General features: G+C 45.5%; 1 protein-coding gene across 5 annotated transcripts in view; it reads right to left on the bottom strand.

The window, feature by feature from the left end:
• Positions 1 to 8,768: 8,768 nt before the first annotated feature.
• LOC116494392 (integrator complex subunit 6-like) overlaps positions 8,769 to 12,934 on the bottom strand; it is a 37,188-nt gene continuing 33,022 nt past the window's right edge. For 2 of the 5 annotated variants that reach the window (XM_032196265.1, XM_032196266.1), the window contains 5 exons: positions 12,469 to 12,611; positions 12,109 to 12,340; positions 11,027 to 11,419; positions 10,143 to 10,236; positions 8,769 to 9,736 (listed from right to left, as the gene is read on the bottom strand). In XM_032196265.1, the coding sequence (XP_032052156.1) occupies positions 9,637 to 9,736; positions 10,143 to 10,236; positions 11,027 to 11,419; positions 12,109 to 12,340; positions 12,469 to 12,611 (962 nt within the window). In that variant the 3' untranslated portion in view covers positions 8,769 to 9,636. The remainder of the gene's footprint in view (positions 9,737 to 10,142; positions 10,237 to 11,026; positions 11,420 to 12,108; positions 12,341 to 12,468; positions 12,612 to 12,934) is intronic. The other 3 variants (XR_004253858.1, XR_004253859.1, XM_032196267.1) reach the window with 3 other exon arrangements.

The following is a 12,934-nucleotide window of genomic DNA, read 5'->3' as shown; positions in this document are numbered from 1 at the left end:
TTTGGGAGTCGTCTGTTTATTTCTGACCTGGAGCCTGCTGCAGCAGGTCCCTGATGAGTGCATATTGAACAGTGCCTGCCTAGTATTGACAAGCGGGCTTGCCTTCCTTGTGGCAGCTCTGCATGAAAATGTGCGCCTGGCCTGGCATTCGGTACTAGAGATAAGATCAGTACAGGGAATGAAAATAACGTGCTACAAGTGGCTGAACAAGACGCTCAGGCTGAAAATGTTACTGGCCTGGGGTTCTCTGCCTTTGCAATTCTTAGTCAACATACCTAGTGGTGCTGACATGGCTTCTGCCTTCCATTTAACCATAGCGAAGGCTTTTCTACTGTGCACTAATAATCCCTGGCCTACCCACAAGGACAGGCTGGAGCAAGGCCGGGTATTGCAACAGTTGCTGGGGAAACTGGCAGCAACCCCGTAGGGCTGGAGATAGTTACCATCGCGGCCTTGGGCGAGCTCATTTTTCACTGGCTGTTCTGCTTTTCTTTGGGGGGATGTTGGAAAGTTATCAAAGAAGGAGCTTGCTTAACTACGGCATCCATCATGATTGCACCACGAAGAAAGCAGCAGTCACCCTTCAACCACTTGCTGTGCTGCCACGGTTGTCTGCATCCAGCACTGAAGACGAGCGTGTAAAAACGAGTCACCAGCATCTTAAAGAAGGAGCACCTTAACCAGCCCCCAGAGGTGCACTGAGCTTACCTTGCAAAGCGTGAGCAGTGCAGCTCCTCACAGATGAGCCGCCCTTCTAAAGCAAACCAAAAGTTGTGCCAACAGCTTCTTGGGTCAGCCCGACTAGGAAGAGTTTCCAAGCCTGCCCAGCACGCTTTTGCTGCCATACCTTCAGCTGATTTGGCTGCAGGATGGGATGTTTCTACTACATTAAATAGGAAAAAACCATGCTGATAATTTGCATTTGTTGCTGACGTAGCAGGCTTGATCTGCCTTAGTTTTGCTGGTTTCTCCAATCCTCCTCTCCAGCCAGCATCGCTTTCAGTGGGGAATTTGTTTCTTTAGAGGGGGCAGGAGAAGTTCAGCCCCCAACCAGGCTCAGCGCCCAGCGCCTCTGCTTTGGGGCAGAGGTCGGCAAGGGCTGAGCTGCAGCCCCTCCTTTGCCAATAACTTCAATTACACACGTTAGTTTCCAAGCCTGGCAGTCACCGAGGCACTTACCATCTGTGCAGCTCCAGAGATGGAGCGCACTGGAGCTGCCTGCAGTACAGGGAAGCAAAATACAGCCGTGAGCTGTCAGTGCTGCTCTGAAGGCCCAGGTGTGCCTTCTCCCTGCTGCTGCAGAGCTGGCTTGAAGCCTTCTGGCGAAAGCTGGAGGCCAACCACCCCTTCCCAGAAGCTCACAAGCACAGGCACAGCTCTGCCCCTGGAGAACACAGGAAATGGCAAGCACTTTCTGCTCTGAAATGATTTTTGGCCTCCTGCTCTCACTTCCCATGCTTCGGGAAGCCCCTCTGGCCCCAGGGGGACAAGGAGCCTGCAGCGCTTCCCTGCTGTCCCCAGCCCGTGCCTGCGTGGAGGGGAAGGGCCCAGAGAGCCTATTTCGAACGTTTAAACAATCAGAAAGCTTTGGTACCAGCTTTCCTCAGCCAGAGCTAGTAGTGAAGGCAAAAGTCCCCTTGGCTGGCTTGGCCTTGAGGTTCACCTTGAAGCTGTAATCACCTGGGGGAGAACCACAGCGTGAATAAATGCGGTGCTCGAGCAGGTAAAAGCCTTTTAATCAGTCCCACATTGGTCTCAGTGACACGATGTCATTTCGAAACACTTTGGACTGCAACAAAAAGCTATATCCTTAAAATGGCAGCTAATTAATTTTCCCGTCCTGCTCACTTAATCCTTTTTCCAGCCAAGGAAAGGCAAGTGGGCGTTCACGAAGCAGCGAGGCGGCCAGGAGCCTGGCAGGGCGAGCAGGAACGTCTGTCAGGACACAGCCCCAGGGCGCCTTGGCAGGGGCCCAGGCTTTGCGGTGTCACAGCTTATCAGGCCGTTTTCAAGAGAAGAAGGGGAAGAAAGGGTGAAATCTGGATGAACACAGCAGGGGTTTGTCCCAGGCCAGCGGGCCAAGGGAACCCCCAGCCCCCCCACGGGGACCCAGCTCACTTTTCCCTCACGTTTCGGGGCCGGACGGAGCGCCTGGTGCTGGCAGTGCCCTCCCTGCCCTTGCTGCTGCTGCTGCACCAGTTTCCCGGGGATTAGCAGGAGGCACAGCACGCTGCGGGAGGACTTCGCTCCAGATTTAAAAGAAAAAATTCCCCCTTCCCCCTCCAAGGTTTTTCAGCCGCGTGTGTTAGAGAAGCTGAGGGCCAGCCCCGCAAGGCCAGCCTGGACATCCTGCAAGGCCCAGGCCAGCATCCTCTGTGCCCCGGGGGGTCCCTGCTGCAGTGCAGGAACTAACGAGTGCCCGGCCAGCCGAAAGTGCTGAGGCGGTGATTTACGCCCTTGTCCTGCGCATGCAAGTGCAGAAAACAGACGCTTGCCTCAAAGAGCGGTTTTGGAGGAGACAGGTCAGCAGACATGCCAAAAATCAGCTCGCAAAACCCCCTCGAGGCTTCCTCGCTTCCCCACAGCAGCCGTGCGGGCTCAGTCGCGCTGAGGGCAGCCCTGCAGGAAGGCAGCAGCTCCCTGCGCAGCGCAGAGGGCAGGGAGGGGAGAGAAAAAAGGCCACACAACCTCCCCTCCGATGCAAACAGAGCTCATTTCTTCCAGCATACCTGATCAGGAACAGCCTGCAAGGCTTTCTCCTCTCTGCCCTTGCTTCTCACACGCAAGAGGTAACTGCGGAGCTTCGAAGGGCTAAAAATGAGCCTCAACACCACGACGTGCCCAGCAGCCCTGGGACACTCAGCAGGGATCAGCTACCACGCAAGTTAAGACAGGAGCACTGAAAAAAACGAGGTGAGTCATTGCAGATGTGGCTACAGAGGCGCAGAGAGGAGGCCGGGTGCCCTGCACCACACACACCCCGCTCGCCATGCACTGACCCCAGCCCCAAGCTGAGATCGTGCCAACAGCCTCCCTGAAGATGCAGCCTGGGCTCAGGTTTCTGCCTCCTGAGGAGCTCCCGTTCCGCACATTTGGATCCAAGAATGAACAGGGCAAAGCTTTAAGGGGCATTTTCAAACCCCTACCGGTTTCCTACCGTGACAAGAGCAGTCCCGTGAAGTCAGAGCCTCCTCAGGGCCCTGTTGCATGCACTTCTGGAAGAAGCCATCCCCCAACCTACCCAGCAGCAGTTTCCTTTCACAGCCCGGCCGGGACTCACCAGCTTTACCTCAGGGGAACACTGCCCATCCCCAGGGAGGAGGCAGCCTGGTTTCCCTCGCCCCATCTCACCCGCTCCGGGGGCAGGCCCCCACCTCCTACGCCACTAATGACTACTTTGGATAGCGGCTTCCACACCCGGCCCACTTGTTGGCAGAGGGAAGAGCCCTGAATCTGGGCACGCCAGAGGAATTTAAAACACACTTCTGCGACGGCTGAGAAAGACAAGGTGCAGAGCAGCTCAGGTCAGAAACCAGAACTCGAGTTTGAAGAGGCGGCAGTAACATCCCCAGCACCTATGGGCTTTGGCAACATCTCCACAGCCTCCTCCCGGCCTCTTTTTGAGCTCCCACTGTTCTCCAGCTCCTGAAGCACACGGCCAGCCCACAGCAAGACTGTGGGGAGGAGCCCACCGACAACACGAGCCCAGCAGCCAGCAGGCTGCTTTGTGGTGGGATTTCCAACACCAGAGAAAGTTCAGCGTACAAGACCAAATTAGGGCATGGATTTTATAACCATCTTTGCTAGTGAGACACTGTGTGACCTCGGGTAAGTCCCTCCATCCATCTTTAAAGACACTCTCAGAGGAGCGCCACAACACTAATTAGCAGCCCTACAAGTGCTCAAGATAGTTTGTCCAAAATACCCAACCGCAGATGAATTGGAACAATCCCATTTCCAAATTCTGCAAGCAACTGGGATCCAGGCTGCTCTCAGACCAGCCACTTAAACAACATAATCAAAGCTAAACGTGCCAGCTGTGCATGAAGGATTTTAATACGCTGCATGGACCAGAAATTAGCCTGAAGAACTAATGTTATTTTTCCATGTCTGGGATGCCACAGTCAAGCAGCTGCATTATAACCATCTGCAATCAGCAAAAAATGTATCGCTTGCTAGTCTTGGGGAGGAACGCTCATTTTATTTCCATCCAACTTACAAAAGCACCCTGGAATCCTGAGGCACCCGTTACCAAGAGATCAGGCAGCTACTACGGCAATGAAAACCGCTAGGTCTTCCTGGTTCTGCAGTCAAAACCCAATTATACCGACCGACAAGTTCCTAAGCTTCCCAAGTTGTGCACACAGTAATGGCTCATGCCACCACCACCTCAGGAAACAGTCCGTGCGTTTCCACAAACCCAGCCAAAACCTAGCTCTGGTTGCCTGTCACATACCCAAAGCTCCCCGCGCTCAGCGGGATGGCTCCGAGCTGTCCCTCCCTGCAGAAGACCTGAGCGCAGCCTCGCTTCCTTCTCTGCACAGCTGCGAGATGAAGCAAGAGGGGAAGCTTTCCAACTCCGCCCTTTCCAAAGGACTGCACATCTCTTTGATATGTTCTACGTATTAAATATTTACAAATAAAATATAACATTAAAATATGCACGTACTTTGACAGAGTGACAAGAAACAGACGGACCACACGGAACAAGCTGTGCCCTTTTAACGACCAAACTGCTTTACAAAACCCTCCTCCCTTCCACTGTCCTGTGAGGCAGTGAGTATTTTACAAGCAGGGCACGCTCCTAGCAGCTGCTCAGCACTGGTGAGTGGGGCACCAGTACACAGAACACTGCCAGAGGTGCTCAGTATTTTTCGGGACGTCTCGCAAGTCTGCTTGCGTCAGAGGAATGATGGAGATCGGAATGACAGCAAGCATGTATAAACGCCAGGGATCCGCCTACTTCCACTGCTGTTGGAGCTGATCCAGGAAATCAAAAATATCCATGAAACTCCCATTGCAAATGTAGACATGAAATTTCCCCAAGCTCTCAGAAAACAGATAAATCTGCAGCGAAAATCTGATTGGGGGTTTCCATTCCACTGCGTTTCCCAGACCAAACTACTCAACTTCACCATGAATTGTGTATCAGCTTCAATTCAGGCGCAAAAGCTTAGAAAAGGCACCTTCTTTAGTAGCTTTCCAGCTCACATTGAAGGCTAATTTTGTTTTCTTTACATGGTATCACGCAGTCCCCATTCCAGGCAAACCCACATGGCTGTCAACCCAGGGCAGGCATATGCAGCTCTTCTTTTACCACATCTGAAAACATTCTCCACCGAGCTGACCACAAGGCTGTACGAACAGTGCAACTTCTTCCGTGGCATGGTCTTTTTCTGAACTCTGAATAACCAGCTGCTGACGGTACCAGATTTGCACTCCCGGCCCGAGAACTGCCTCATAGGCTTCTTAAGCAAAAGCTCTGAAGTGCAAAACCAGATCAAATGGAAGCAGCTTTCACAGCACGCAAGGCACACTGCCTGTCCCACTGACTCCACCAGAACCCCCTACCCACGGCTCTCTACTTGGTGGGTAACAACAGAGCTCTTGCAAAACTGTCACACTAGTTAGCCACTACTAAGAAACAGTCGCAAGCATTGTCAACACAGAGTGAGAAAGAAAAACATCACCACTAAAGCCAAGCCAGCAGTCTCCTTTCAAGGATGCAACCGTATGCCAAGTTGCAGCTGAATTGGAAACATGGGGAAAATCAGATTCATCCGGTCTCTTTGGTTTAGTCTTCCCTACCTGAAATGCCAGTCTAAAACAGTTAAAAACACTGATCACAAGGTTCAGATTTAATAGTCCAAGTTAACAATTCCTGCAGACCACAAGTTTTTCCTAAATCCCAAAGCATTATCCTTCTCCAATTTCTTCCTTTTCCAGTTAGGGCAGACTTCAGCTCGTTTTTGCAGTCGTGAAAGCAGCAGCTCCTTTTAAATCCAGTGTCTACCATCCTTCCTTCAGTTCTCTGCCAACCATCGCTTCTGCCAGATGATTTCTGAGGCGTCTTTGGCCTTGTTTTCAGCTTAATGAGGTTGCAATATCTTCAAGAGGAGTGCTGCATTTGCTAAAGGTGTGGTATTGCCATGCTGGCTGGTATGAAGCAGTATAGTTCAGCTTTACAGTTTGCTTCCGTTACCCAATCTATATCTAGTCTTATTTTTCTATCTAAAGTTTCCTAATAGGTATCAAAGAACAGACAAAACCAAATGCAGTACCCTACCTCACTGCAATTACAGCCAGTTTAGAGGCAAGACCTTGAGAAAATTACCAGGGGGGAAAAAAAAAAAAATCTTTTCCACCCCTTCCAGGAGCAGACACAGGAAGAGAAAAGAAGATAGGAAATTGCTCGGCCACTGCAAACACGAACAGCAGAGTTACAGCCTCCCTGGCATTTATTTTGGAAGATGACAATCATTTTCTGATGCTGGCTAGGCAAAAATACACTCCTGCACATCATAAACGTACAGCACGTGAATTAGGAGCAGCAGCACCTAACAGAGAATTTCCAACCGACCGGACCCTAGGAGCTACAAGGCTATGGGCTCACTTTAGGAAAGAGGAAAACTCCTTCAGTTTACAAGAGAAAACTAAAGATAATAAGCACTGAGGATGCCCAGTTAGAGTCAAAAGAGACAGAAAAAGCAGAATACACACTGCTATCTGGACAGTTTAACTGTGCTGCATTATTTTAACTTTGCGTAAGGGCTCAAAAAAATTTAAGTTTGAGCAAAACACATACAGCATCCCATATTCCATCTACATGTACATATATATTTGCCAGTCTGTGCCATTCCCTGACCCTGTGCAGAAACACTCCTGGTGCTCAGACTGCTCTGTCTTACAAACACGCTCTCAGTAATGCAGCTCTTGCTTCATGGGTCATGGTCTCCACCCACAAGAGGAAACGCCTGACAGCAGGATAACACCTAGTGAACTGTGCCATTCAAAACTTGTGGCTCTATCTTTTCCAATGCATTTGCTACCCACACCAAGCACGGCCACTTGTCTTACAAAGAATTGTATCTGTTAATATTCTCCTTAACACAGGCACGAAGCATCCATTGGCTTTCTAATCAAGCAACGTTCGTTCTACGCTCCATTTGGGATGCAGGACTACATGCACTCAGATTTATTCCACTCATTTTTCTTCATCTTTTCATTGGCAGTCTGCAAAGATGTCTTGCTTTCTTCCCACAAAGACTCACATCCAATTCAGTGTAAGGCATCTTTTCCCTCCGCTGTTCTAATCCAAATTCAATTTATCCAGATAAAACAATAGTGAGGTAAGAGAGAACTGAGTTGAACAGATTGTTTTGCAGTTCCTGTTCATTTTCTGATGTATAAGCTTCCAAACAAGTGAATAAAAGTCCCCATCTTCCTGTAGCTAATTTAGCAGACAGCTGTACTACGTCAGATGAGTAGGTTTAGATACTAACAAGGTCACAGCCCCTGCTCAGGCACATCATGATCAAGTGAGTGCCTCTGGAATCAGGAAAGAAACTTAAGTAAGAATCAACTAGAAGAAAGCTGTCTCCTCTTACCACCACCTATTTAAAAAATAGTGTATTACAGGCAATTCTATGCACATAACCTGGCATTTCAAAACCACGTACACACAGTATACCTGACCTACTGTAAATAAATTCCCTCCTACAAGTCCACCATTAGGCAAGAGAGGTGTATTGTGGTGACATACAGCTGCCGTGTAATGATCCTGACGGGATGAATCGTCCTTTGTATCACTGTATTCCAAGGGATTACTGTGTTTTTAAGTATGTTCAGCTGTACAGATGAGTACATTACTGCTAAGAGAAGAGTTCAGAAATGTTTATAACAACTTCTTTCCGTGTGTCACTTTTTCACTTAACATCATAACAGAGATATGCTGCTTTTGGATTTTATTTCCTTCTTGAATCTCACTGGTTTAATTCCAATGGTCAAACTACCTCTTCCAGAAAGACAAGGCCACTGCTTCACAGGAGAAGGAAAAGACATCTCACAGGCTGGCTAGTACTAAAAATACTAATAGGAACAGAAGTTCAGGCCATGAGCTTAAATCTGTTTCCCTGCCTCTTCTGCTGGCTGGTCAAGTGGAATCCTTAGGATATTCGCAGTACTTTGTAAAGAGCTTGTTAACACGAGCACAACTTCAACCTGTCTTTTAAAACAAAGCTGTTAAAGGAACAGGAGGATGTTTTTAAATGAGAACAACTGAAAATAAAATTATCTGAAGAGCCACTTACTACTGGCATATTACTGTTTAAAAAGAAAAAATTAATTACGTGCAGGTGCTTCAGTCTTCGTTGCATGTTCTGTGATACACAACATGACCTTTGAACAAAAGAGTAAGAGGAACGGAGGAGAGGATATTAACTCAGGTAACCAAGGATTTGGTAAGCTGGAACTTGGTGCCTTTAATACTTTCGCCTTGGAGCAAAAATGTACACCCTGCACAGGCTGAGCTCACTGATGAGGCAGGTGCTCCAGGGTGCATGCTACTAGGAGGTAAGTACAAACACATTCTGCAGCTATTACCATAAGTGGAGTTTGAGGGTGTGCAGACTGGTTTCACAAAAAATATTAGCGGTCTGTTGGTACCAGACAATTCGAGGACTTCAACGCTGCCCGCTACAGACTCCTCAGATTAGCACTTATTAAAAATTAATAAAATGGTTTATTTTATATATACATATGTTCCAAAAAATTTATACAGTTAAAATATCAAATTAGTGATCTGGTAACAATACTGTTCAAAATAATCTCTTTTGTATGAACATTAAAATACACGTTTTTAAAAGCGTTTCCTTTTAGTGCTTCCAAAGCACAGCGTGTGCCAAGGCCACCTGAAGAATCTCCGTCCTCCTCACAGGATGAAAGAGAACTGAAGTCGGGGACCTGGGAAGCCTCAGGTGCACTTTCATAATGTCTGTAGACAAAACAGAAGAGAGTCTGAGGTAGATTGTTTAGTGACCATCAGGTGGTAACAGTCACAGGGCTGTCTTTAGCTTTCATTAACACAATAGCAGTTTCTTTACTCTCAATCTACACTGAATCTCAAGTTTAAAGGCATGGCTAGCAGTTCTCGGGAACAAGACCCTTGTCTCTGTGGTGGCAACATGCAATATTACCAGTGCAGGTGTTTCTGGGAGGTTTTATTTGGGGGGGAACACACGGGATCTCTCCACGATGCAGACAGTGTGTGCATTTGACAGTGCCCCATTTTAGTGCAATCTGCTGCCTATAGCACGTAAAATGTCTAATGACAGTGTTCAAATGAGTAAATTCTCATCACCTGCAGGAGGGGCAGCAATGGTTATTTTCTTCAGCCTGTTGAGCAAATAGCACCCTCCACAGGAAAAAAGCCACACCTTTCATAGCAAATCCTTAAGGTTATAGCCCAGCTTCTGCCGATAGAGGTTCGTAAAGTTAAAGCTCCACTGCTTCTTCTCAGACTCTGACAGTAAAATCACTTGACTGCCAAGATGGTGAGGGCAACAGCTACATCCTCTTCCACTCTTCTGTGGCACAGCAAACTCATTCCTGGTCCGTATTCCTCTGGCTGGTACACTATTATCTACTGTTGACATGATTAACTCTGTTGGGTAGGCTGTTGAACTCTAGTTCCTCTAGTATTCTCTCTAAGTGTTGTATTAAGACACGTTTTTTAAACCTAGGGAAGAGAAGGGAAGTAATTTCATTTTTTCTTCCAAAAATAACAGTTAAATAACTCAGTATTATTTTGCCATGACAAACAGTATTACCAGAGGCTCTCTGTTTCCAGCATGGAAGAGCTTCCTTCATTTCTGACATCAGAATGGCAAATTTAATTTGATAGAGCCATCTTTCCCCAACCCAGGCAAATTCTGGCTTTTTCTTCCATAACCACCCATCTTTCTAATTCACATTTCAACTCTAGGTAACGACCATTTACTCCAGAAAATACAATGGCAGTTTGACCACTAGAACTGTAATAATTTAAGTATGTCAAAACAACGTATTTGTTTTGGAAAAGATTAAGATTTACTATCATGAACAAAGTTAGCATTTAACTCTGAATCGTTTATTTCTATACAAACCTTGCTGCTTCCTTTATAGCAAATTCAATGAAATACTTCTGAATTTCCATAGGTCCTTGTACCTCCTCAAGAAGAGAGAAGATTTTTTCATAATCTTGAAGAAAAAATTCAAACAGATATTAGAAACAGATCTTGCAAATGCATTTTCAATAAATCTTAACAAAGGAAAAATAACAAAACCTAGAGTTTCCCATTTCTGTATACAGTAATGCACGTAAGACAAGAAAAAAGCCAGCATACCAATAATTTGAAGTGATATTGATTAGCTGGTATTCAAATGCAGCACTGAAGGATTTTGTTCTCTTAAAAGAGCAGTATCTAGAAACACCTGCCCTAGAAAATGCAGTCTAGGTTTAATCAGCAGAGAAGCCTTGTACCTCCACGAACACGCTGCCATGATTAGCAGTTAATACAAACAAAGGGATACCATGCCATGTTTCAACCTAGAGCTGTCATTTCTGAAAGCAGAGGTTTAAGATAATTACTCTTTGTAAGATGATTAATCTATGTGGAGCATGAGCACAATTAATATGATTGTCTTGTATAAAGTTAAAAAAAAAAAAAAAAGTAGTGCAAAAGAAGAAACTGGACACATTAGATCCGAAACTGGTATTTTTTCATTGGTTTCCGTATTTTCTTATCTGAACCAACTATGAAAACATGAATGGCACTGTGACTACGCCTGCTTAAGAGTGCTGCAGTAAGTACAGTGAGGATATGAAGTCCGACTGTGAATACATGTACTTGCTTGTTCTTCCACTACTCATACACAAGTAATCAAAAATCATTCAAAATCTGCAGTTTTATTTTCAAAATAGATCCTCATTTCAAGAAAAGTCTTCTATATCCCTAGCCTATTTTTAATATACTAATAAAGAACTTACTTCTTCCAGGTTTGCGAACCTCTTTCATCACTCTAATTTTGATATCAGCATTGCTTCCCTCCAACATCGTAGGTGTTATTTTAAATGAATTTGGCACGGATTCAGAAGTAGACTCCATCACCCGTTTTTGGTCATCTCCGGCCACACTGTAATTTAGAGGCCCTCGAACAAGTGCATTGGTACCAGGTTTATGATCCAAGCCATCTTCATTTAAGCAATTGAACTCATCAGGTAGGGAGTCTAAGTCATTGGGTAACATTTCATCTTCTCCCATAACAGCTGGAACTGAAGAAGCCATTTGCACAGACAAGCCATCAATTTGCTTTTCCAGCAACTGACAATTTTCTGCTTTCTTCTCTCCATTACCATCTTGGACAATACTGTTACCAGTGTCTGAAAATGAAGAAGATGTATCTTAGTAGTGCATAACGGTAGTGTCAAAAACACAGACGGGAATTATTCTGCATCCGTTCTTGTTTAAAGCACTATGTAGAGAGTTACTCAGCACTGTCAGATCACTTCAGTAGTTTTATTCACCCTTTGATACAACCAAAGGAATACCTCCTTTTGGACTGCTACTGTTTCATATGACTGTTGTGAAGTTATTTTCTGTATTCCCATTTCAGTGTTATGACTTCCAAGTAAACTAAAGTTTCCCCTCCTTCCCCCAGTTTTTCCCCAAATTTTTCTTTTGACTCTACTGCAACAGGTGGGTAACTTTTTCTTTTTTTTTTTTTTTTTTTTTTTTTTTTTACACTTTCCTTCCCACTTCTCCCTTCCCCACTATAGAACACACAGGTGAGAACTAAAAGCTGAAATGAAATCCTTGCTACCTCCAAACCATCGTGGTGAAAGGTTTCAGCACTTTTTAAAAACAGTTCAAAATTACTGCTCATTCAGGACTTCGTTAGCTATAGCACCAGCCTGTTTGCCTAAGCCGACCAAAGAAATTCAGTCCTAATTAACTCTAAAACTTATGTGTCCTTTTGAATTAATACAGAAAGCACAGAGACCTTTTTTTTTTTGCACACATTTCCACTTATGACCACACAAGCTCCTGTACTACAACAACTCCAACATACCTTTGTTTGTTGGCATGCCTTTGAGGTTCAGATATGATGGAGATCCAGCAGCACAGGGTGGCCCTTTCCCACCAACATGGTTTGTCACAACAGGTGGCGACTGTGGTCGTCGCAATAGCGGTGACATGCTGCGCCTTCTCTTTAGTGATGCTGGAGTGTTGGGCTCTCCAGGACGCTTGATCTTATTCTGAGGCCCAGCAACAAATTCATCTGCTTCATCTATCATCATACCCTGAAAAGACATTTTTTTTTAAGTAAAAAATTATTACTTCATCAATCCACTACTAGAGTAATTGCCTCTGTGTTATAATTCAGTTAGTTTTCAAATAATGATACAGCAGATAGCAAGACTTCTCCTACCTTCTTATCCTGTTTGAATGGATTGCCAAATGTATGAAGCCTTTTTGGTTGATCTGGATCAATCTCCCGAAGGGGTGAAGGCATCATTTTCAAGTACTCCTGATAATTTCCCATTTGAGCAACAGGAACGCTGTGAAGGCAGTCTGCAGCAGAACAAGGTATCTAAATTTAGTCTACCTTAAAACTAAGGAAATACAAGCCTCATATGCTTCCATTTCAAGCGTTAGCATTTCAGAACTAGAAATCACTGTTTCTTCCCTCTACAAAGGAAAAGCAAAAGGCAAATAAAAGCCCTCTTTGCTTTCACCATCACTATAAAAATATATACTGCATCCTGTTGTACAGGAAAGCTCACCCATGAAATTTATTTTTTAAATTCCAAGCATGTTTTGTGACAGAAGACAGAAGTTTCATTCTTTTCCTTTAGAATCTAGGACAACTAAAAAGGACGACTGACCCAACAAAC

Source organism: Aythya fuligula, chromosome 13 (assembly GCF_009819795.1).
Source record: "Aythya fuligula isolate bAytFul2 chromosome 13, bAytFul2.pri, whole genome shotgun sequence".
In the NCBI taxonomy this organism is placed as follows: domain Eukaryota; kingdom Metazoa; phylum Chordata; class Aves; order Anseriformes; family Anatidae; genus Aythya; species Aythya fuligula.
Note: the sequence above shows the minus strand (reverse complement) of the source record. Positions and strands in the feature narration are given on the sequence as shown.